The following is a 25,738-nucleotide window of genomic DNA, read 5'->3' as shown; positions in this document are numbered from 1 at the left end:
GTTGGGTTACCAGCATCAAATTCTGACTGCTGGCATTCCCTCCGGGATATTGCCTTAATGAGTATGTGATTAATAATACATAGACCCCCATTGTCTGACAATAACTGAACATCCGGCCTGTTTATCAATCATTCCTGGAGAATGTCTAACGATATGCATGATAACAATATCTTTAACGATATTATCGTTCATATAGTTAAGTGTGTACCCACGATAATGATGCGAGGTTTTGCTGGTGGGTAACAATCCCCCATGTTATCTGAACATGCAGTCAAATGTTGTTTTTGATGTCTAGGTGCATATTGGGGGTCATGCGAATCCATGCAAGGGGATGTGTTACGAAGACACTTCCTCTTGCATGTGCCCACAGCAGCAGAGAAATCATTCGATGGTGGGCGACCAGAGCATGATTTCCCCTGCCATCGCAAATATAAGTCAGCGGAGACAGGACGGTCGGCTGACGTCATGTGACGGGCATCGGCTTACCTACGTACCCATTGGAACGCCACTGTCCCCGTCCACCCCTTTCCCTCCCTCCCTGCTGTGATTGGGCCGGTAACACTGTAAATCCCCGAGGCCGTTCACAGTCGGGGTTCGCACATGTGCAGAAATGCGCATACGCAAACTCCAACCATCAGGGCAGAGCCCAAATTCGGTTCACTCCGTGTGACCCAGAATCGGCCCCATTGTTCAGAGTGATCACTGGTAAAGCAAATGGTGTAACTTAATTAACGTAAACTCCAGTAAATCGGAGAGACATGTGTAAGAAGGACATTGACACAGAGTTCTGTTCATTTTGCCTGCAGGTAAATCAGCGGTCCTACAGAGAGAGATTGCAACCAAAATAAAGCAGCAACTGTCCCTTCCGTGGCTGCCACCGTCATGTAGAACGCTGGCTGCTCAAAGATCTCAAGTGTGTGTTCCTGGTAACTGTAGTACACAGTAGTGCTATGCGAAACACATGCGGACTAGTTGGGTTACACTATTATTCATTGATTACAGTCAAAATAAAGCACTTATCTGAAGTTCTGTCTCAAGGGATAAGATATGAGATAGTTCCCTACATACTGTGACATATAAGGATATTAGAAGTCAGGTGTTCCATGACAGCCAAGTGCTTTCATACAGGTCAGGGAGAACCTAGGTGACTTTTGATAGCGTTCTAGATCAGTAGTAGGAGGGAGCGTTACTCCTTATAATACATGAGCAGAAGGTTTGGGGCAGAGAAGATCTCTGATGACCATGATAAATATCACAGCTGCTTATACAGGATTCACATCACTCCTCTCTTCATTTCCCTTCTGCTCAGAAGACTTCCTGTCCTGTAATCTCATTGTCTGAGAATTGTGCCGATGCTGCGAGTTTTCAGATCACGCTATTTTGAAAAGTCCACGTCTGCATGCAAATCATGTTACCTAGGAGACCGCAGACTGATCACTAGAGCTTTGACGCTTTAAGCTGATGTCATTAGCTGTTCTGAACACCTGGTTATTATAAAGCTCTGAATTGGTCGGTTCCGAGCTGTATTTGTCTTCACATAGCTGCTTTCCTGTCGCACTAGCGATAACTTATATGGGATGCGGTCACTAGGTCTTCAAGCAGTGGGTTGACACATGAAATAGGTTGACATGGTTATTCGGTAGGCCTAAGAATTGGGTCGACAAGAGTTTTTCTTGTGCCCCTCCCCCCAAGTGAGCATGGAGTGAGAAGTGTGTTGAGCTTTGTGAGGGGACGTGGTACTTTTATGCTGTGTCCATGTCGACCTTTTTCATGTGTCGACCTAGTGACAAACTAAGTTTTGTCGACCCTATGTCCTATTCCTGACTTATACCGTAAATGCTGTTGGCAATGATCATAGACCTGGTGACACAGTGGAGCAGGTACTATGTGCTTCTAGCACAATGCAGCCTGTAAGAGCAGAGACTGTTCAGCCCTTAAACCGCGGTTGCATTCAGGAAAATGCCGGGGGGGCACTGCGGTTTGTGGGGCTTTAACGCGATATTGGGAATGGAACCGTCTTGACAGTGTCACATGGAAAAATGGCGGCCCGCTGACTGCCTTCGCAGCTAGGCTGCGTGGACAGGGGACTACCCTTGGGATGCAAGCACTTTGCAGTGGGGGTGTGGTGGAGGGAACCGGCATGCAGGGTGGCATTGCCCTGTTCTAGGCGGCTCCCCTGAATGCTAGTGGAAGGAGTTGTACTTTTGCAATTTCTCGCACTACAACTTGTGCTGAATTAGGCCCAAGATCCTGCAATACCTATCTCACGCTGAGCGAAAAGCCCGGGATATTGCTGGAAGTCCCCCAGGGTCCAAATTGCTGGGGCCTCGAGCCTGGTCGCTACCACGGTAATACATGGGTCTGGCCTGGTAGCATTTGATGTGAAAGGCTTCACCCAAGTCACACCTATAACCCAGGTCCATCCGTCAGTGTGAACTATGTGAGTAACCTAAAACCTGGCTCCAACCCTGTGTTTAGTGTCCTGGGTCAATGTTAGGTGTGTACGTGGGTTATACTCTGTAGAATGCTGCATAAGATGTGTTTCCTTTCAGAGTGTTTGCTGGTTGCATCGGTTCCATGCGCAGCCCCTGTCCCTTGTTGGAGATTCTTCTGTGAAGTCCGTCCCTGTGGGTGAGATATATGTATATATTACTGGGTCTGGGCTCGGCATGGTTTGGCCGTGGCATAAGCCTTCCCTGACTTGTTGTTCCATTGTCTACAGAAAGGAGAGAGTACTGGGAGCGATACCTGCCTTTTGTTAGCGCACAGCTGCCTCACACCCATGTCCTGGCCGCATCTTTACTGGAGCGAAACGCGTCAGTCCTCAGTGCTGTGCAAGAGTGGGAAGCAGAGTGGAAAAGTCAGGGTCTGGCTTCTCGGCTGTCCCCCGAGGTGAGTTCCTGATGACTGCCACCATGGAACTGTTCAGCCGATAATATCCTTTGCTATTAATGGTGGCAGGAGATACACTATACTGTCCTATTACACCTAGCCTCAATGCACGAGATGCCTGGGGCAGGTGAGTCGTGTAGTATATTGACTTTTTAAATGAATGTGCTCCTTATCCCCACCGCAGACAGCGATACACAGATGTACGGGTCACATTATTAATGCAGTCTCATTAGATGGTTTCGTTGCATCGCAACTAATGTTGCCTGAGATATGGCATGCGATTCATGCAATTTCAATAAATCACTGCAACAAATCTCATGGATTGCAGGGAATCGCATGTGTCACCCGTCGTGATGCGCGGCCAGGGGCGGATTGGCCCTGTGGGAAACTGGGGGAATTTTCCAGTGGGCCGGTCCGGACCTGGCCACTTTCCCCCCTGGCGGGGCCCCGCCTGTCGGTGTCACATTGATAGATATTATGTGCTGGAAATAATATTGCATTGCATGTGTGATCGCATGTGGTTTTCAACCACATGCGATCACTCGCAATGTGATCTGTCACAGTGATAGTCAGCGAGTCGGGCGGCAGGAGGGCTGGTGGGCGTTGGTGTAGCGGAGCAGGCAGCACAATTTGAAATAATTTTTTTTCAAAAGACCGGGCGGCCCTCTAAGCCAATCGGTGGTCACCTGAATGTGAGGCCTCTGATTGGCCGAGAGCTCTCTCAGCCTTGGTTGCTATGCACACTTTTGCCTAGCAACTGGCCAGTGTTGGCACCATGATGGAGCTATTACAATCAGATGCCTCTTTTTGGGTTCCATAAAAGAGAAATAGTAGAACTTTAAAATTACATTTATACAAATTGTAGATACACATGTAACAGTTGTTCTGGTGTATCAGCATAATGCATTACACACATAAGCCCACCCACCCGGGCAATCCCTCCCTGTATTTCCCCCCTGGGACCCGTGGAATTTGAAAAGTCACCCTCCTATGGGGTGTTTTTTTATTTTATTTTTTTAAAGCCACTGAAGGTTAATAATGTTAAACACATCTACATCCCTTTTTCTTGAAGTACCCAATGTTTAAAGGATAGCCTTCATACATAGGATGAGGGGTAATAGTTGTACACATGGGAATACATAAGATAGTCAGGTGCCCGCCCTTAGCAGTCAGAAACACGCCTGCATTTTGCCGGCCACTCCCAGCATTTCATTGGGTGCACCTACTGTTTTTTTGTGAGCACGCCCATGAAACACTGGGAACCAGCCCGACACGCCCACCCCCTGTCACTCAGGCCCTGCAAACAGAGAAATTTGCTGATGGCGCTCGCAGCCGGGACCCACATATGTGCATTGCTGCAAATGCGCCTGCGCAGTGGAAAAAAAACAGGACAACATCTGAAGTTGGACCTGGTTTGCCAAGCTGCAAAGTTTGTTTGTTTTTGCTCTGCGCCCAGCTCTCAGGTCATCATTACTTATACCCCTTTTCCACTTGCAAAAATATCCCAGGTTTTTGCACATGAACGCGCATCAACCCGGGATTTAGTGCAGTGTGAAAGGGTCTTGTACAAATATCCCGTGTTCAGCATTCCAGGATCTCTACCCAGGTCCTGACCTGGGTAGGACCCGGAATCGACACGGGATGCTGTCAGTGTGAATGGTCCCGTACCCTACACGGGACTTTACGCTACCTCAGAATCGATTCAAGCAGCCAGTTCTCCCGGCGGGGTCTGCGTGACACACAGGCTGTGCAGCGGCGGCAGGTATCTGACAGCAGAGGAGACCAGCAGAGTCTCTGTGCGCTGGACAGACAACACCAGGGGCCACGGGCAAAAAAAAAAAAGGAGAGGGGGGACTACTTGTGTTCTCTACTCTATACAAGCTCTGCTCATTGTCTCATATCTTTTATCCTTTATGTTTCCCATAGATGATTCATGTCTGTGTGGCTTTGTGCTGCCCTCCCTTTCACAGGAAACTTGTTTCCCCATTGATTAGGCTTCATGAAGTTCTCTCTCGCTCCTTGTGTTTGGCTGCGGACAGTGTTCTTGGAAAGCCACCTCTCTGCTCCCTTCTTCACCTTAGAACATCTAGCACAAGTGACATTGCTCATGGTGATGGATACCCTGCATGTGTATTTGCAGGGATTTCCCGGGATCAGTGTGAATGGGGCTGTCCCGGGTCGATCCCAGGTCTTAGTGCAGTGTGAAAGGGTACATTCCCGGGTAGTGTCCTGGGAAGCATCCGGGAACACATTCCCGGGTATGACCCGGGACTGCAAGTGGAAAAGGGGTATTATTGTAATACGAGCAATAACATTATATCCTAATTAGAAATTCTATTGTTACACCTATGGCCAAATGCAATATCCTCCGAAAAGGTAGAAAGACATTTGCTGCCATGACAACAATAATATCCTGCAAAACTGTGTGTATGAAACAAATACAATATTGGGGATTTTGTAATATTTTGATCAAAATATTTAGGCTTGAAACCCACGTCAAGTGGACCCCGGTACTTGTGTATTATAGCGGCGCCCCCGATATGCATCGCGCAATGTTTTCATCGCGTCGCATGGCATGCGATGCGACGCGATGTTTGCCCCCTATGCGATGAAAGATCGTATAAGCACCATAAAGGGTGCTTTCGGCGTGGAGTTGAGAATAGAAAGTGTGGTGAGCGCAGCGAGCCACCGAGCCCGAAGCGTGGTGAGGGGACGCAGATACCTTCACAGGTATCGGAGTTCCCTCGCGGGCTTCACAGGTATCCGCGTCCCCTCGCGGGGCTCGCCACGCTTCGGGCTCGGTGGCTCGCTGCGCTCGCCACACTTTCTATTCTCAACTCTACGCCGACGTGGATAGTGGGGGTATGAAAAGGTCGGACGACGCACACCGCCGCCCCTCGCGGGCTCGCTGCACTCGCCACGCTTCGGATTCATGTTTATAGTGGGGGGGGGGGGGGGGTGGCGTAGGGGTGCATTTCACATTGTAAGCACCCATTAGGGTGCTTATACAATGTTTAATCGCATTGCATCGCATTGTATGGCATTGTATGCCATGTACAATATCATACAATTTTAAAATTGTATGACATTGTACAGTATGGCGCGATATCGCGTCGCATCGCATGCCTTATGGTATGCGATGCGATGGGCACCGCCAAAATACACAAGTACCTGGACCCCAACTTTCTGCAAGTCCTTAGCCTAGCGTATATGGTCAGCACCCCATTCCATGTACTCCTCTCCCAGTTACAGAGGAGAACATGTATACAGGGCTGGCTGGTGAGTCAATTTAGCTATCGGTGCTGACTATAATATATTGCACATCTGTGTGCATGTAGCAAATAAAATAAAGGGGGTCTTGTTATATTTTGATCAAAACATTTAAGCTTGCAGCCCACGTCAAGGGACCCCAATTTTCTGCAAGTCCCTACCCTACCAACCCTAATCAGATATGCTCCGTACTCCATTACATTGGTGTTAGGCAGCAGGTGATGCTTCTGCCTGGAGCTATGAGACAGCAGGTGATGCTTCTGCCTGGAGCTATGAGACAGCTGGTGATGCTTCTGCCTGGAGCTATGAGACAGCTGGTGATGCTTCTGCCTGGAGCTATGAGACAGCAGGTGATGCTTTTTCCGGGAGCTATAAGACAGCAGGTGATGTTTCTGCCAGGAGGAGGTAGCTGGTGGTGCTACTGCTCAGAGTCAGCCGCTGGTGGTGCGTTCATTGTTTTCCACCTGTCACTGGTAAAGTTGAATCCAATGAACAGGCGCTCCTCCTCTTCAGATAATGCAGAGTCTGTAGTTGAGAGCAGGTCATCCACTGGCATAGGATCACCCAGTGTATCTGTTGTACAATGCATAGTAAATGGGGGTGTTATCTTGCCAGCTTCTAGTTGCTTCCTGTTTAAGGGTCTGAAGAACGGATGACGTCTGATGTCCGAACAGAGTTCCCTCCTTTCATCTTGGTCTCTGCATAAGAGTCTTTTAAGGAGGTCCCGAATCTCTGGATGAAGGCTGCTGGAATACCGTGGAGTATCATATAGGATGGACTGCGCAAGCTTGTCAGGCTCATCGACGTCATAAAAAGGGTACTGTCCTGTAACCATTTCATATAATACTACCCCAAATGAAAAGAGGTCTGCCATGCGGTCATAAGGGATGTTACAGAGAACCTCTGGGGCCATGTAATTCAGAGTCCCGGCAAATCCTTTGATTTTCTCGTCACCATGGACATTCAATGCCGAGAGGCCAAAATCGGCGATTTTCACATGGCCAGCTGCATCCAGAAGTATATTTTCAGGTTTAATGTCCCTGTGGATAATGCCCCTTGTGTGCAGGAACTCTAGACCACTGAGTATTTCTGCTGCTAAAAGTCTGATAGTTGGAACATCAAATGGGGCTCTGCTGTCTAATAAATCAGCGAGGTCTCCCCCGCGCAGGTATTCCATTGCAAAGATGACATGGTCTGGTGTGTGGAACGCGGCATATGTGTGCGGGAAGAACACACTCTCCCCAGTTATTTTCATCACCTCTTTCTCTACACACATGGAGTTTTTCCTAATGTTGGCCGCTACCTTCTTCTTTTTTATTACTTTCACTGCCAGACGCTGTTTGCTGATGGAATGGGAAGCTAGGAACACCTTCCCGAAACCGCCTTCTCCAAGCATTCTGTGGAAGGTCAACTTGGCCAGATGGTCCGTGGTCTCTGCGGGGCTATCTGGGGGAATCTCACTTGCATCTGCTGACCTCAACTTTTTGTTGCTTGTTTCCTCGCTTGCATGTGATCTTTTTATGCCTCTCTGTTCAGACACCTCTATGCTGGTCTTTTTGCAATCCCCTGTCCTGTCTGATGGTGTTTTAGAGGACACGCTCTTAGACCTCTCCTCAGTTCTTTCACTGCTGGTCTTTTGCACCTTCTCCAGATTTGTGGCCTCATCTGAAGGCTCCCGTTTTCTTTTCTCTTGGAGAGTCTTAGAAGCTACCTTGGTGGTCTGGTGCTCCTCTCTCACCTGAATGTCTCCCATTATTCTGATTTTGGAGAGCTCACCTCTCCCCTCACATACATCTTCCTCCTTATTCCTCTTGCTAGGAACCACAATCTCTTTTGAAGCAGACCCGTTGTTCTTTGGTCGCTTTCTCTTATTTGACATCATATTTTATGAACAATTTAAACAAATTCGCCAAGGACGAAAAATAGCAGCTTCACACTGTAACAGTTGAAGATACACTAATGGAATTTATGCTGATGAGACCCTGAGCCAGCAGCCCTGTGACATCACAATGCTGCTTTGTGACATCATCAGCTGCTCTATGTCCTGCTACCTACTGTCTCTATAATATAACCTAATTTTATGTAAGAAAAGCCCCTAACTGTCTGGATGTTTTATGATGAGAATTTTTGGTGCCATTATTGTACTTATTTTCCCTAATTGTCAGGTGCTGCAGATTTATATGACAAAGAATAATGAATGATATTACTTTTAATTTTTATTTTTTAAATAAATTATTTTTATTATTTATTTATTTAATTATTTCAAAGCAACATATATACGTTTATGACAACAATTCAAAGAAAAAGTTACATTTCAAACAAATAAGGAGGGGGTGGGGATGGGTACAGAAGAAAAGAAAAAGGGGGGTACACCATTCAGTTGCAGTCAATAGCCTAAAATATAAAATGTACACTGAGGTCATGACCATCTTACTAACATATTGTATGAACTGTTACATGGGGGGGCTTCACCTAGCGAATGGAGGGTTGTCGTGGCTACTGGGGTAATCACTCAAAATTGGTACTTCAGCTTCCGAAGTAGTTGTACAAGTCAGCAGGATGTGCTATTGTTGATTGGGACCCTGGAAGGTGAGTATGAGTTTGGGAACACCAATATTCTGACCATTGGAGCCATTTTATCATTGGGTTAGAGGCGGATGAGGAATACTTGGTTACTGCAATTTTAAACTCAGTGAAGTTGTACATTTGATTCAACCATTTCTATGGTGGGGATCTAGGGTGTGCGCCAATGTCGTGCGAGAAGGAGCTTTGTAGTTATTAAGATATGGCCCATCACGTACCCATCATTGGTGGGCCCACGATAGATATGAAATAAGGCTAATAAGGGGTTTGGCGCTATTGGGGAGTCAGTTATTTTAGAGATGGTCCTGAACACTGAGGACCATAAACCAGACAGAGCAGGGCAGGAGCAGAATATGTGGAGAAGGGAACCTGTATGTCCACAATTACACCAACATAGGTTGGGAGAAGAGGGCCATATGGTGTGGAGTCAGGTATAGTCTATGCAGGAGCTTATAAAAGTGTTCCGTGTGGGATATGCATCTGGACAGACTAAAGCATGTCCAAAACACCACACTCCACTCGTTTTCTGATATGGAACATGCCAGTTCTCATTCCCATTTAGTTAAAGAGGGGATCTTGGTTTGCGGGTGCGGACCAACAATGTATACCACCACATTATATTTCCCCTGCTGTCACAGGTCATTAGTTTGTCGAGGATATATTTGGGTAATGCGTATACCTTATGGGGGGGGGGTCGGGGGGGTGTTATGCTATATAGCCAGTGTCTCAACTGTAAAAAATTGTAGAAGTCTCTGTGGGGTAGGGAGTATTGTTCTCTGAGCTGAGTGTAGGACATCAACAAGCCATCAGATGTAACTTTCAAAGATATTACGTTTTTCATTATCCAAGTAATGAAATTGAGATTAGGAATAAATTGGGATAAGCCTTGTAAGGAAAGTTAACAGAAGGAAGATGGATGTCCCCTGAACTTGAGATAAGCGCTAACCATGCTTTGCGTGTTACCGCAATTGCTGGTGATTGAAACATTTGGGGTAACTTCACTCCTGGCGGGAGCCACAACACATCAGTTAAGGGGAAAGGACCTACCAGGCTACATTCTAGCAGGACCCAAACCATTCTCCTACTTGGGAAAGCAGGCTGGCGTGTTGATAAAATTGTAGGCCTGGTAGTGCCAAACCTCCATCGAGTTTTGATAAAGACAATATGTTGTATGATAGTCTCGGTTTTTTCCCCTTCCAAATGTATTTGAGACAGAGGGAGCAACATTTACATAAGAGGGAGTTGGGGACTAATACAGCAATGGTCCTAAACAGGTATACAATTTTAGAGAGGATAACCATTTTCAAGGCTGCAATTGGACCCATCCAAGAGACTGACTGGAGGATCCAGTCAGACATCAAAAGAGAGATTTTAGCTAGGAGAGGGGGGTAATTACAGGAGATTAAGTCAGATGAATGCGAGGGAATGTGAACCCCAGATATATCCTATCCTATCAGATATAGGAATATAATTATTTATGCAGTTTAAGGAGCCCTGGGGTTTAATTGATAGGTAGGGCCTCTGTCTTAGTACTGTTTAATTTATAGTAGGAGACTTTTGAGTAGTCATTTAGTACTTCATGAAGTGGAGGTAATGAGGAGGATGGGTTAGTCAAGGTGAATAAAACATCATCCGCGAAGAGACACATTTTATAAGGAGTCCCTAGCAGTGGGCCAGTTATTTCAGGGTGGGATCGAATAGTTTCGGCTAGGGGTTCGATTGCGTGTGCGAAAATCAAGGGGGATAGGGGACACCCCTGGCGGGTTCCATTGGATATACAGAACTCTGGGGATAAAACCCCATTTATGAACACTCTGGCCGAGGGGTTTCAGTATAGAGCCATGATAGAGGATAATGCTCTGCTTGTGATTCCAAATTTTAAAAAAAAAGTGGCCTGAAGGTATCCCCAATGAAGCCTGTCAAAGGCTTTTTCAGCGTCTAAAGATAATAAAAGTAGGGGGTCTTTGAAAGTCGAGAAGGAGTCTAACAAATTAATAACTCTTCTAGTGTTGTCCAGAGATTGTCGGCCTTGTACAAATCCGACTTGATCTTGGTGGATGAGGGAGGGCAATAAGGGGTTTAATCTATTAGCTATAAGTTTGGCGTAGATTTTAACATCAGTGTTAAGTAACGCTATTGGTCGGTAATTAGCAGTAAATATTGGGTTTTTCCCTGGTTTGGGAAAAGCCACTATACGGGATTCCAACATCTCTTTTGGGTAGTGGCCGTATTCTGAGGCATCGTTGAATACCTGGGCTAGGATTGGTGACAGATTATTCTTAAAAGTTTTATAGAACCTATTGATGTACCCATCAGGGCCTGGGGCTTTTTCTAGGGGAAGTGAGTCTATCGCCCTGTCTATCTCTTCCACCGTCAATGACCTTCCAAGAGCATTAGCTGAGGACACTGAGAGAGATGGCAAAGTGATTTTGTTTAAAGAATTCTGAATACCCATTGGGGAAGGTTGATGAGTGGCGGTGTCATTTTCTAAATTATGTAGAGTTGAATAATACTTTGCAAATGTGGCAGCTATCTCTGAGGGGTCTGTGAGTTTGACCCCATGAATATTTGAAATAGTTATTTTGCCTGTTTCCCACATAGTTACCTAGCTAGCATTCTACCAGCCCTGTCCCCTTGTACATAATATCTTTATTGCAGTTTAAAGAGGTTTTTTGTACCTCTTTCAGGGCATGAACATTCCAAGCTTCGCGTGTCTGTAGTAATGTACGATACAGCGTTTTGTTATCTGGGGCACCTTTATGTTTGGATTCTAGTTCCACTAGGCGGGCTTCCAATTCTGCCTGGGTTTGTTGGGAATTTTTGCGGATATGGGCCACTGCCTGAATTGCGGAGCCTCGGACTACAGCTTTAAGAGCGCACCAGAATGTGGAGATAGATGTGTCACTGATTTGATTGGTTTCGAAATAGAGAGATAGGGATTCCGAGATGGTGCGTTTGGCTTCAGGGTCGGTAAGTAGATGTTCAGATAAACGCCATGGACTAGGTGGGGGTCTATTCTCGAAGCAGTCCCAACTAAGTTTAATGGCAGAGTGGTCAGACCACGTTATGGGCGGGATAGAAGCCTTCAATCCATTTATCCGATAAAGCTAAATCAATGCGAGAGTAAGTGTGGTGAACTGATGAGAAGAAAGTGTAGTCTCTTATGGATGGGTTCCTTGCCCGCCAGACCTCATACAGATCATATTCTAGGAGGATGCGTCTGAAGAGATTAGATTAATCTCGTTGGGGTGGAAGGCGTGGGTCATGGGGCCTGGAGGACCTATCCATATTCTGGTCTAAGACCATATTGAAATCTCCCACAATCAATACTGATCCCTGTCGATGGGATTGAACCAGTTTACAAATGTTCCTAATGAATGAGCATTGTTTGGAGTTTGGGGTATAAACCGTGACAATCTTAACTGGCTTGTTTTGCAATTTCCCAAGTAATATTAGGTATCTACCCTCAGGGTCTGATATCTCTTATATATATAAATAGCCAGATCTGTCACTCATCCCCTGTGTATATAACGTTCCCGCCCAGCGGGATAGACAAACCCGCCCCCCCCTAGGGAAAAGACCAGTGTTCTATGTGTATAATGTTCCCGCCCAGCGTTATACACAAACCCGCCCACCTAAGGAAAAGACCAGTGTTCTACTCACCCCACCCCCTTGACATCACCTCCCCCCGCCCAGCCAGGTCTACAGTACAAGACCACCATCCACCATTTCTCCACAGCCACCATCCACCATTACACCCCCCCCCCTCCTGCGATTTGCAGCCCCTCGCGACCTCCCGCGGTTCGCGCCCCCCTCATGCGATTCTAGCTCCCCCTGCGATCCACTGCCCCCCCTCGCGCGATTTGAGGACCCCCTCCCGTGATTCACAGCACAGACACACCCCCACAATTCCCCCCCCCCCTCCTGTGCCCACCCCCTCCCGCGATTCACGGCGCCCCTCCCGCGATTCACAGACCCCCACAACCCCCTCCCGAAATATACTGACCCCAACAACCCCCCTCTGCAATTTGCGGATCCCCCCCCCTTCCTGCGATACAAGCCCCCCGCGATTTGCGGACCCCTCTGACCCCTTCTGGCAATTCCCCCCCCAGCGGACCCCTGCGACCCCGCTCCTGCATTTCACATACCCCCGTGAGAATGCGGAATCCTGTACCGCCACAAGCAGCTGCCACCCCTAGGTGGGAAATCCGTCCCTAGCTGCCGCGCTGCAGGTTCCCCCACTGCCAGAAGTGTCCCCACGGTCCTCTGCACCAGCACCACAACTTTTATTAATGTCTTGCCCACATACCACTATTATACAGCTTCCTGCTCTCATGCACCCTCACTCCCTCCCAGTGGGAGGAGACGCTCACCCACTGCCGGGAGCTGCATACTGTCCCCCACCCTCTTCCAGTTCTAGGGATGCCCATCAACCATCAATGATTTCAAACCATCGATGGTTTATGGCCGATGTTGAATACTTTTGCCATCGATGTGGGAGGACCAGATGGTTTCCCTACATCAATGGCAAAGGAGAACGAGCAGCGAGCCACCGAGCCCGAAGCGTGGCGAGCGCAGCGAGCCCCGCGAGGGGACGCGGATACCTTCACAGCTATACGCGGCCCCTCGCGGGGTTCACAGGTGTCCATGGCGACGCGGACACCTGTGAAGCCCGCGAAGGGACGCGTTTACCTGTGAAGGTATCCGCGTCCCCTCGCGGGGCTCGCTGCGCTCGCCACGCTTCGGGCTCGGTGGCTCGCTGCGCTCGCCACACTATTCTATTCTCACTCCACGCCCTAGTGGATAGTAGGGCATGAAAAGGTCGGAGGACGCGTACCGCCGCCCCTCGCGGGCTCGCTGCGCTCGCCACGCTTCGGGTTGACGTTGATCGTGGGGTGCCGTAAACAATTGGGGGGGCCATTTCAGAGTTCAGGGTAACTATTTGGGCTCTAAGGCCCATTTAACATTGAATCCTATGGAAAAATCGGGTCCATCGCATCGCATCCGATTTGGTCGCATGCGATGCGATGTGCCCGATCCGACCCGATTTCTAAATCGGGCGCCCAGATAACTCACAAGTACCAGCTCTTAAAACCCTAAGATCGGGTCAGATCGGGTCCCATCGCATACCTTAACTAATGGTTATGCGATGGACCCGACGGGTGCCGTGCTAGGAAACAAGTACCTTACTTATTATTAACAATTATTTATATAGCATCAATGTATTCTGCTGCCATCACAATTGGGAACCTTTATAAAATGACTGTGTAATAACAGACAGGTAAATATTGGGGGCCCTGTTTTGCAAGGCATAGGCAGTTATAGGCAGGCAGCTGTTTACCTGATTCCCCAACAGGATCTTCTGATTAGAACCATTGGAGAAATTCTTTATTTTAAAAAAGCAGTTTGCTGATCCCGACCATTTTTGGGAATAAAATTTTGAAACATGTTTTTATATTGCCGCAGTAGAGACTAAACACTCGTGTGCACGGACTCTACTGCGCATGTGCAACCGCTGCGAAAATTGCAAGGTGCCCATTTTCCAGCGATTCCGGCAGTGCTGCTGCTTCATTGCACACCTTAGGAGGGTAAGTATTAAAGAATGTGTGTGTTGTGGTACCCCCTGGGTATCAGTGGCCCGTGTGCACCATTCACATTGTACCCATTATAAATATACCACTGTATGGTATTATGTTACAGTTCCACTTACAAGAGTATCTGTGAAAGCCATTTTGTGGGCCTACCAAAAATGTATTGGGGCAGGGGAGGGCATACTGCGGCACGCGATCCGATCTTGACTGGCCCCCGAAGCCGCTGAGGACATGTTTTGCACTCCACACGGGGGCAGCCGGCTGGAATTTTCTCAGCAGCGCTGCATAACCTGGCTCTCTGCTGCCCTGAGTGACAGCTGAGCCGTCTGCGCCGCGCAATAGTGCAGGGCAGCAGAGCGACAGCTGTCCCATAGTGTGCTAGGTAGATGCCAGAGGCTGAGACACAGGCTGTGCAGGAGACGGGATCCCAGGCAGCGTGTGTCGTATGGGAGAGAGAGAGAGCGTCTCTGCTCTCCTCTTGTCTCTGTGCTGTGGGTTGGCTGCTTCCTACAAAACAAGTATGGCATCCTGTTTTTCTATATATAGAATTTGAGCTCATACAGTGTGGCGCAATATGAATTTTGTGTGCGCCCCGCAAATATTTACTGGAATTGTTAAGTGGCCCCCGCGGCCAAAATAATTGCGCACCCCTGTATTAAGGTGTAGCCTATTCATTCACTAGAAGCTAGGGACTGTTAATAGATTGCCTTTTCATTATTATGAGTTGTAGTTTAGTCTAAGGCCCATACACACTGAGCGATTTGGAGCTGAAAGCCACTCAAAACAGCAAGTTTGAGCGGCTTTCAGCTCACAGCCGCCTGGTGGTGAGCGGTGATGCGCGCTCCCACATCATCACCGGGAAAGCCATTCATCTGCTTGTATTACCAGCAGATGAGCGGCTTTGAGGACGGGTTTGCATAGCTCTGTGCTATGGAAAGCCGTCCACACCCCTGGCCAGTCAGCAGCGTGGTCCCTGCGGCAAATGGGAAGCGCTACTAGTTCCCAGGGACCCCGCCACTGACTACCCTTTCGCCGCAGGGACCCAGCTTCCTCCCCAGCGCTACATGCTGTGCACGGACCCCACTGCTGCTGCCTCAACCCACAGCGGGACCATTTACACTGGCCTCTACACTGGTCCTAACCGTGTTCTACCCGGGTAGAGGACACGTGTAAATGGACAAAGCTTGACCCCATTTACACCGCCGCAGATCCGGGTCAGACCCGCCGCTGACCCGGATTTTTCAGCGGTGTAAAAGGGGTATAAGATAGAAGTTCTATTGAATGGGAAGTTGCCCATAGCAACCAATCAGGTTCTACTTTTTATTTATTTAGTACCTTCTAGAACAGTGATGGCTAACCTTGACACACCAGCTGCTGTTGAACTACACATCCCAGCATGCCCAACATAATTTTTAGCATGGCCAAATAGCAAAACTGTAGCAGAGCATGCTGGGATGTGTAGTTCAACAACAGCTGGAGTGTCAAGGTTAGCCATCACTGTTCTAGAAGGTAGAATCTGGTTTCTATGGGTAAAATCCCATCTTCAATAGAACTCTCATCTTAGTAAATTGTAAGTTTCTGGTGTATACGGTGTCTCAGTTGACCCCATTTGGTCGACATGCATTATATCAACAGTCATACAAAGTTAACATGATCAAAAGGTCAACACGAAAAATTTAGACCGTGCTTAAGCTCGACAGGTACAACATGTTGACATCACCATGGTCGACAGAAGTTTTTTATTTTTTTGGTGGGGGGTTAATTTTTCACAATGTCAACTATTTAACCATATGGGGTCGATCTAGAGACTGTTTAGATCAGGCATGTCCAAGCTGTGGCCCTCCAGCTGTTGTGAAACTACACATCCCAGAATGCCTTGCCATAGTTTTTGCGTTCTCTAATAGCAAGGCTGCGGCAAAGCATGATGGGACTTGTAGTTTCACAACATCTGGAGGGCCATAGTTTAGACATGCCTGGTTTAGATCTTCTGTACCACACCCTTGTAAATAAACGCATAAGAATAGCTGACTTATATAGCTTGCCTTGAGTGCCTTATGTACTCATTTCATGGAGTGAACCTGGAAATAAATCCGTTAATAGGTAAAACTTGCCATTTATCTTAATGTGTTTTAAATCCTGACAGGAGTACCGCAACCGGAAACGCCAGCGGCTGCAGAAACGCATCCAGGACCAGCTGCGCCAGTGCAGCCAGCAGCTCACAGAGAACCATCTTCCAGTCCCATCCACACAAGACCTGGTGGAAATGCTGAAAGCTTTCACCGTAGAGGGAGCAGCCAATCAGAACAAAGGCTCCAGATTCACTCACGCCCAGAAATTCACCCACCAGCAGGTGACGCTTTATTCTCCGATAACACTGGAAATCCATAGCCAGCCTTATCACGTATATGTTCTGAACCTTCACTACTAATCTAGTTTAACCTTATTTTTTCAAAAAAAAAAAAAAATGTTGAAACTGCTAATGGTTGTTTATGTTACAGTGGCCCTAATTCGGACCTGATCACAGGGCACATTTTGTTTGAAAATGGGCAAAACCATGCTGCACTGCAGGTTGGGGGAGATGTGCAGAGAAAGTTAGATTTGGGGGAGTTATTTTGGGGCAGATGTATCATAGCAGCGCTTATCGCGCCGCTATGATACTTCCTGCTTCGCCTCAATAGCGAGGCGAAGCAGGAAGGGACATCGACAAGATGTATTAACATCTTGTCTGCCGAAGCGGGGGAGCGTTAACTCCCCCCTTCGGCGATGTCCCTTTCTGGAGATAGCGCATCAGTTAATACTGATGCGCTATCTCCTGTCCCCCGGCCGGCCGCACTGGGCATGCGCGAGATCTCGCAAAAACCGCGAGATCTCCAGCGCAGCCCAAGCCAGACGCAGGGCTAGCGTTGTCCCCATAGTGGGGGATAGGACAACGCTAGCCCTGAGCTGGCGAAGCGGCCGGGGTGAATTAACGCCTTGAAGGCTGTTAATACATCACCCCGGCCGTTAATCCCTGGGGGGGATTGCAGGGGACAGCCCCGCCGAGCGTAACTCGGCGGGCTGTCACTAGCGCACGTTAGGTGCGCTAGTAATACATTAGGGACAGACGTAATCCCCCCCCAGTTAACCAGCGTTAAGTGCATTTTTGCACTTAACGCTGGTTAATACATCTGCCCCTTTGTTTCTTAGCAGGGTAAATACTGACTGCTTTATTCTTAACACTGCAATTTAGAATTTAGTTTGAACACACCCCACCCAAATCTAACTCTCTGCACCTTTTACATCTGTCCCACCTGCAGAGCAGCATGTTTTTTTCCATATTCAAACAATGTGCCTAGCGGTCAGGTCTCAATTAGGCCTAGGAAATGCAAGACAGACAAGTAGCGTATATTTTATTACTGCCACTGTCGTTTAGAAACCGATAACTTTTTTTTTCACCCACCGCCACATATTAGCCGCTGCCGCATAAAAATAATCTTGCTAGCAGGTACCCAAATAGTTTGGGATAGAGAACTAGAATGTTACTTACAGAAAAGTAAAGAAAAAACGTATTTAATGTATTAAAACAAACATTCATGGAATATAATTCCACTTATAATACAATATCATTTGTTTTCCTCTTTCTTTTTTTTTTTTCTTTGTCCTTTTTCAGGATCCCCAAATATTAACAGAACAGATGCAAAGAGCAGCTGAAAGTCTTCCTAAGAAAGATGCGCAGGTATGGAAAAATACATTTCTTGTGTCAGGGCCATCTTAACAGTATTGTAGGCCCTGGGTAACGTAATGCACTTCACAGGGCGGACCTTGTGAGTTGTGGGCCCAGGTGCAAAAGTATCATTTAGACCCCCTCCTCCACCCCAACCCAATAACTCATTAACTCACAATATCTTATTGCTGGTTTGGGCAGCAGTGGGCACCTTAGTCATCAGGGGCCCTGGTGCAATGCACCTGCGCACCAATGGTAGTTCCACCTCTGTCCCTTCATGGGAATCAGTTTTGTCAGCACGCTGATTGGTGGAAAGCTCCAGACATTCACCAATCGGCACGCAGATAGCAATTCACTATCTGGCTGCAGGCTAGGAGGGTGGTAGAGAATTTTCCATCATTGCTCAAATTGGGTGACACCACCTGCCTCTTCTCGGAGGCCCATAGAATTGTTTGGCCCTCTGCAGCTGCCCAATGTGCCTATACATTAAGATGACACTTCACCACGAGGCAGCAGCATTATATTGGAGCTGAAGATATATTTATCCTCCTCCTTAAATTTGGCATTTGATGTTATTGTTCATGAATAGTGTTGTCTTTAGCCGATGCAAACAACCTAAATGCAGGCCTGGGCAACCTGTTGCTCTCCAGCTGTTGTGAAACTAAAAGTCCCAGCATGCCTTGTCACAGACTTGCTATTAGAGAATGCTAACACTGTGACAATGCATGCTGGGATGTGTAGTTTCACAATAGCCGCAGAGCCACAGGTTGGCCAGATGGGCTAAATGAATGGAAACTTGGAGAGATCATAAAATGAGACTTAGCTGCTGGGCAAGAATCTTGTCAGGACACCGAGGATCTGCTTATGTAAAATAGGGAGAAATAAGTGGAGCAATTGGACTATTTTTCAGACTTGTTTTCGACACCTCTGCAATGTTTACATGTCTCCATTTTTCACTGTCCAGGATGCGGATGCAGAACACCAGGAATTGACCTCTTTACAGCAGAAAATAGAGCAGGAGATCCAAGGGCTGACGGAGAGCACCAAACTTCTTCATCTCACCCTTACTCAGGTAGGAAGCCACAAGGCGGGCGGTGTGAGAGAGGCGACAATCTACCCTGTAAAATAATTGGGGTTGCTTAACGCAGGTGGAGGCAGAGGCTGGAAAACTGCAGCAGAGCTGTGAGGAGAAGGAGAGTTCGGTCCGAGTGAAGAAGAGAGCAGTAGAACTGTTACCGGATGCAGACAACAATCTCGCCAAGTTACAGGTAATCCAGGCCAGAATCCATTCTAGATGCAGGCTTTAAATGATCATAACCCCGGCCTAGAACAACCTATGGGGGAGATGTACCAACCAGTCAGCTCCTACATGTCCTCTTTCAAACTCATTATGTAAACTTACGTGGAGCCTGAAGCAAGTCGGCATGATCTAAACTAGAACTACTTCTTCCAGCGTTATGCACTGATATGCATGTCCACCAACGCGTTTCACCCTTTACAGACTTCCTCAGCAGATACATATTTTTGACGGATATACGCTTTAATAGCAGGCATTTCTGACTGTTCTCATGTTCTGAAAATGCTTAATAGTCACTTAAAACAAAACATCCACCTGTTTGCAGGCTATGGTAGACGGCAGTACCCTCCGGATGGTGAACCTTGTCGGTCAGTGGGAGACGCATCGCGTTCGTCTGGTGGAGGAGTACCGAGAGATGAGGAGAGCCCACCAGGAGAAAGAGGTATGGGTCATTACCGTCGACAGCGATCAAAGTGAACACATGACCTATTCATAATAGCACCAGCCACTTGGCAGGTAGAACCGTTCCGCATGGGAATGCACGTGTACAGTTCACTAGTAACCAGTGATATAACTGAGGTATGCTATGCCATGTTCCTTCCATGTCTAAAGCTATTCCATTGGCATTACAAGGTAATAGCAGCCTTGAATATTCATTGGTTTTGTGTTGGGTACTTTTAGAAATGGACTCTCTGCTCTCGTCCTTGTGTTAGGGTGTGGCGTGGCAGACCAGTAGGATGCCGCTAGTCACTTCTTATAGATCCGTACGGTTAACTGCTATAGCTCTGGAATTCTGCAGCCCCCGGAAAACTGTCTTCAGTAGTTCCCAGGGGTTAGTCCCCTTTGGGAACAATAATAATCACCTCTAATTATTGTTTCCAGTTTAAAACCAAAAAGGGGTCCGGTCACTGCCCAAACTGGGCCAGTGAAGCAATGCCTGGAGCAATTTACACCAAACTTGGTACACCTATAACTTTCAATCTGGAACAAAATACTGTGGGGGTAAAACACCCCGAGCTCCTCCTTGTGGGTCCCAAAAAGTGGTCCGGACACTACACAAAGTGGGTTAAGGAAGCAATATATGGCAAAGTTGCATAACGTAGAGGGGGTAAAGGACATTGATTGGGTTCAGATTAGGTTCAGGGCCACTTAGACCCACAATCCCGACCCCTCTGGGGGCCCAAAAAAGGGATTCGCACACTTTTAAGCTTAAGCTTAAAACAAAAGAAGGATAAAGTGCAAGTAACGCTAATTGCACAACCAAACCCGAGCAATGCCGGGTACCTCAGCTAGTATCGTATAAAAGTTGAATGTGTGGTTAGATGTGAGGATCACATTGTGCCGTCTCTCCTAGGATGAGTCTTCACGCTGGATGAAAGATGTCAAAGATTTATATGAGAAAATCCGAGGAGCAGCTGATGAAGCCAAGCGCAAGGAGGAGCTGTACAAGCAGCTGGTGAGCGCGCTGAATCGGGCGAGCGGGGCGGGGGGACCTATGTAACGGTCTACAGCTGATTGGTCAATATCTGCCACTCTGCTTTGCTGTCCATGGGGCAGTTTTATAAGTGTCCACCATTTGTATTTCACTAAACCATATAAAGCATTTTGGATAATGTGTCCCTGTGTCTCCCTAAAGGTGTCGGAGTATGAGTCTCTCCCCAAGGAGGTCTCTCGTGCAGCCTACACTCAGCGCATCCTAGAGATTGTAAGCAATATTAAGAAGCAAAAGGAGGACATCACTAAGGTAATGTCATTCCTGGCCCTTATCGTGCTGTCTAAATAGTCGTTACTACGTTTACACTAATTAAGCAAAATACTGGCTCAGTGATTAATGGGGGTATTCATTCCTGGATTCCGGGCCGTTTTCGTTACACTCAACTGTAACTCAACAGCCGGAATTTAATGTCCCAGCCGTCGAGTGTTGGAAACTCTGCGGATCGGCTAAAGCGGTTGCGGATTGATAAAAAAAAAACGCTGAGAATTCGACAATCCGCGGCAATTTCCGACAACACAGTTCCAACTTGTTTTAAAGTCGGATCTGTTTTGTCGGAAACCGCCGCATTGAATAGGTGAGGACACTATTTCCGTTGCGGAAATGGCGTCCGGGATTGAAGGTGAGTTATTTTGTTTCTGTGCAGGGTAAATACTGGCTGCTTTATTTTTACACTGCAAATTAGGTATCAGTTTGAATACACCCCATCCAAATCTAAAGGTGCCCATACACTGCTGCGAGGTCTCGCAGCAGTGTTTGGACACCCGATACCCTGGCAAGGCGCCAGGACCTTCCCGGCGGCAGGGACGCATGCGATCCGTTGTGATGGTTCCCATAAGTCCCTGCTTCCCGCCTCCCTCGCCGCCAGGAGGGAGGTCCCAGGACGGGTGGTCGGACGAGCAGCAGGCCCCTACGGCATGTCAGGGAGAGGCGATTTGGTTGGATTTAACGGCCTGATTGTTCGCAATCAGTCAAAATCAGACCAAATTGCCTCAGTGTATGGACACCTTTACTCTCTGTGCACGTTACATCTGCCCAACCTGCAGTGCAACATAGTTTTGCCCACTATGTGATTTTTGAACCTCCACAACGTTCTGAAATAATTTGTACCATCCTTCATTACAGATCCTCTCGGACACTAAGGAACTGCAGAAAGAAATAAACAGCCTGACTGGAAAAGTCGACCGAACTTTTGTGGTGACTGATGAGCTTGTATTTAAGGTACAGAGCCCCACCCTTCCCCACTTTCACTTAGACCTATACCTGTGTATACGGTCACTATTCCCATATAACTCATATTTTCTTTATAGGATGCCAAGAAAGATGATCTAGTCAGAAAGGCCTATAAATACCTGGCTGCCTTACATGAGGTAGGAGAGAAATTAAGGTGCCGGCACTTATTTCATGGGCGTAACCAACATTGATGTGGCTGTGTATTCTTAGCAAATGTCGTAGATTTACCATAGTTAATTACAAATTTATTTCTTGCTAGTTTGTGGTAATTCTATGCCATTTCCTATTAGGGTTACTAGGACCCAGCCTGGTGATGCCTCTGTCATGTCAATCTCTCTTGACAAAATGGCCGCCGCCTCAGTCTTTAGATGAAAGGTGCACTCCACAGTGATTTCATGTTACGTGTTTATTCCCATGTATTCCTATGTGATTTAACCTGTTTGCAATTTACATTCCTCCCTAGAACTGTAGTCAACTAATCCAAACCATAGAAGACACGGGGACCATTCTGAGAGAAATCCGCGATCTGGAGGAACAGGTAACTTTTGGTCTATTTGTCATGTCCGATGTTCTCAGTCTGTAGAAATTTTCACACCAAAAAAATCAGTCTCCCTGGGTTACTGAATATTGTTTCAAGTATTGTCCCAGTTCCTTGAATCCCCAATCACACCACAGGGGTGGCTCAAATTATTGCTATATCTTCCCTTGTTGGCACCTGACGATAACCTCCTCGTCATGATGGCTTTTAGGGTCTGATTCAGGTTGGATTGCTCCCCACCCATTGTGTGGCCCCGCACATGCGTATTGGTAAATATACACATGTGCAGGGCTGAAGTATGAACAGCATCAGTGACTATAACAGTCACTGAGGCGTTCATACAGGAGGGGGGGGTAGTAGGCGACCAGGGTGCTGGAGTGTGCTCAGAAAAATGCTGGGTGTACGCATGTGAACGTAGGCGTGCCGGTGCATGGGGCAGGCGGCTGACGTCACAGGGCGTCAGCGCCCCAGCCTCTGTTCGGTCATCTCTGGGCCAGATAAAAGTCAGCTCGGACTGACTTCTATCTGCGAGCCTGTGAAAAATCATTCAATGGTCGGCGACCGTAGAAGGATTTTCCGCATGTACGGCCGCATGCGAAAAGATGTGTAAGCGAACATATCCATTCACATGCTACTGCAGGCATTTGCTCAGCGCTGGGGGGGGGGGGTAAGCTGGGATTTTCGCTGATTACCGAGGCAACGTGAATTAGGACTTGGTTTCTTCACAAACAAAGAATCAATGCTTCTGTGTTACCTGGTCTAAGAGGTATAGGTTTGGTTGAACATGTTTGGAACAGTAGAGCATGCTGGGAGTTGCAGTTCAGTAATACCCCTTTCAGACATACATGAACACGCATCAGCTCGGGATTTATGTCTGAAAGGGTCGACCCTTCTTTTCACCTGGGTTGAGGACCTGGGATTTATGACCCAGGTTGACCCAGGGTTTTTCAGCAAATTACCATGTAGAACTGCTTCTCCCGGTTATTTGCTGCTGTGTACGTGTGAAAGGGCGCAGGCTGCACCCGGGAAAATGACCCAGCAGTCAAAATGCCAGGTAATTCCCAGGTTGCATGTCTGAAAGGGGTATAAATAACACATGTTGGATCATTTGGGTTTTGGATTGACAAAAAAGTGAGCATGCTGCTGATCCCTTTGTCTGTCTTTGCAGATAGAGACCGAGACGGCTAAGAAAACGCTCAGTAATCTGCAGAAGATTTTGGAAGATTACAAGGCCATTAAACAGGAGAACGCTCTACTGCTAGGTCGCGTGAGGGAGACTTAGGAAAGCTGGACACCTAATTCTCCCCTCACTGCGGCCTCCATTTCAATTACTTTCCTGTCCTGTACATAGACTGCACATTTCTCATGCAACTATATTCTCATCTGTAACACAAGTGGACTTTATTTCCCTCACTAATTAAACAATGTTTGCACATGTTGTGCTTTCAGCGCTGTTCAGACTTCCACCTGCAGAGGGCACTGCAGAACAAGCTATCTGGCATCCAGCAGAAATGTGCAGTGGCGCTGAAGTTGAATTTGTTTTCCTACATAAGGAGAATACGATCACTGCGATGATCTAATCTCTTCCCATTTTTTCCTCTTTAAAGGAAGATCGGTTAAACACAAGTTGCTTTTACACATGGAAGAAAAAGTTTTGTAACATTCATGTATGTAAATGAAATCATTTCTATAAACGGAGATTGAAGATATTCCATTTGCTGTTCTTCTGCATTGTGGTCACCTTTCATTTTACCTGTCCAGAACCTTCTATAGGCTCCACTGCTTATGTGGGGTCCAAGAAACTTGGCATAGACAACTATTTTTTTTATGTCTAGTGTAGGTGCGACACAAAATGTGTGCAAACTCGGCGCGGTAGTTTAGATGTCCAAAGTCAGACTTGAGCCTTTTGTATATCGCACAATGGAACAGTTTGGGTGTCGTGTGTGATGTGCATGTGCACCCAAACAACAATTGTATTGTGACAATAGTTTGGGCATCTAAAAAGTCCTGTTTAGACAGGAAAATTAGACACCCAAAACCATTGAATTCCCCCCATAATGTGCTGTAGCTCTATTGACTAAATGTTCTGTATAAGCAGATGCCCTCATACACCTGTCCTTTATGTGCCATATGGCACAAGACTATTGCAATTCTTTTGTTCAATTTTTCTCCGTTTTGCTTCTTAGGGCTGTATTCAATCCCGGATTCCGACTGTCGAAATGTCCCAACAGTAGGAATCCTGGGACGTTTTTTGGCCAGCTTGACGGAAACCACGGGTTGTAGTTTAGGGAGTCCTCGCTAAACTACAATCCACATTAAACCTGAACTACCCCTCAGTAAAGTTATATACTAAGGCAAAAGTTTCCTAAATCTGTCCTCAACGCACCCTACAGGCCAGGTTTGAGGATATCCATGGTTGAGCACAGATGTATATTTAAATTAACAAGGTACTAAGTAAGTAGTATGTGCTAAATCAAGGATATTGATAATGCATGTAGCAAAGATTGGGGTGGTGCAGCTCTGAATCTGTATCTCTTTCAAGAGATTGTTTGTAACCATGAATATTTTCTGTTCGATGGTGATGGTTTTCCAATTTGATTCCATGAGGGTGATGGTGGCAACACTGTTCTGATGATTTTGAGCTGGTTTATAATGTCATTCTCCTTGTACGCCACAAGGATAAACTAATGACTACTATTGATGATTGAAGACTCTAATGCTGCCCATAGGGGTAAATATCATAGCCTGCGATTTGCCTTCTTCTGTGTGTCTGATGGATGTTTTAATGGAGCATTAATTTAACAGGTTTTGCCTTTAAATATTGACACTTGCCGGAAACTCGCCGATATCTGCAAGTTGCTGGTTATTACAGTCACCCCGATGTCCGTATAGGAACCCTCCAGTGCTTATGCAAACAATTCCACACCATTGAATGGCTATTCATTGATTGTTACATACAGTATGATGATTAGGCAGAATCCATGGTGGAAAAAAACCCAAACAATTGTGTATAAGCTTTCTGAGGCCAATCCCTACTTCCTCCTAGGAAACCCTACTGTGTATAGCAGGGGTGGCCACACCTGTCCTCAAGATCTACCATCAGTTTGTGTTTTTCAGGCAACCTGTGGATCTACAGTAG

General features: G+C 47.0%; 1 protein-coding gene across 1 annotated transcript in view; it reads left to right on the top strand.

Moving 5' to 3' along the window:
* CCDC22 (CCC complex scaffolding subunit CCDC22) overlaps nucleotides 1-24,322 on the top strand; it is a 34,060-nt gene extending 9,738 nt beyond the window's left edge. Inside the window, exons 4-17 of the mRNA XM_083158806.1 lie at nucleotides 807-913; nucleotides 2,553-2,631; nucleotides 2,723-2,892; nucleotides 16,480-16,686; nucleotides 17,986-18,051; nucleotides 19,004-19,111; nucleotides 19,188-19,307; nucleotides 19,662-19,778; nucleotides 20,691-20,792; nucleotides 20,973-21,080; nucleotides 21,954-22,049; nucleotides 22,139-22,198; nucleotides 22,525-22,599; nucleotides 23,768-24,322. Coding sequence (XP_083014932.1) covers nucleotides 807-913; nucleotides 2,553-2,631; nucleotides 2,723-2,892; nucleotides 16,480-16,686; nucleotides 17,986-18,051; nucleotides 19,004-19,111; nucleotides 19,188-19,307; nucleotides 19,662-19,778; nucleotides 20,691-20,792; nucleotides 20,973-21,080; nucleotides 21,954-22,049; nucleotides 22,139-22,198; nucleotides 22,525-22,599; nucleotides 23,768-23,881 — 1,529 coding nt within the window. The 3' untranslated portion in view covers nucleotides 23,882-24,322. The remainder of the gene's footprint in view (nucleotides 1-806; nucleotides 914-2,552; nucleotides 2,632-2,722; nucleotides 2,893-16,479; nucleotides 16,687-17,985; nucleotides 18,052-19,003; nucleotides 19,112-19,187; nucleotides 19,308-19,661; nucleotides 19,779-20,690; nucleotides 20,793-20,972; nucleotides 21,081-21,953; nucleotides 22,050-22,138; nucleotides 22,199-22,524; nucleotides 22,600-23,767) is intronic.
* The last annotated feature ends 1,416 nt before the right edge of the window (nucleotides 24,323-25,738 follow it).

The sequence above is a fragment of the Crinia signifera genome, chromosome 9 (assembly GCF_055691185.1).
Source record: "Crinia signifera chromosome 9, ASM5569118v1, whole genome shotgun sequence".
Taxonomy (NCBI): domain Eukaryota; kingdom Metazoa; phylum Chordata; class Amphibia; order Anura; family Myobatrachidae; genus Crinia; species Crinia signifera.
The sequence above is the reverse complement of the archived record's forward strand: the minus strand, read 5'-3'. Positions and strand labels throughout refer to the sequence as shown.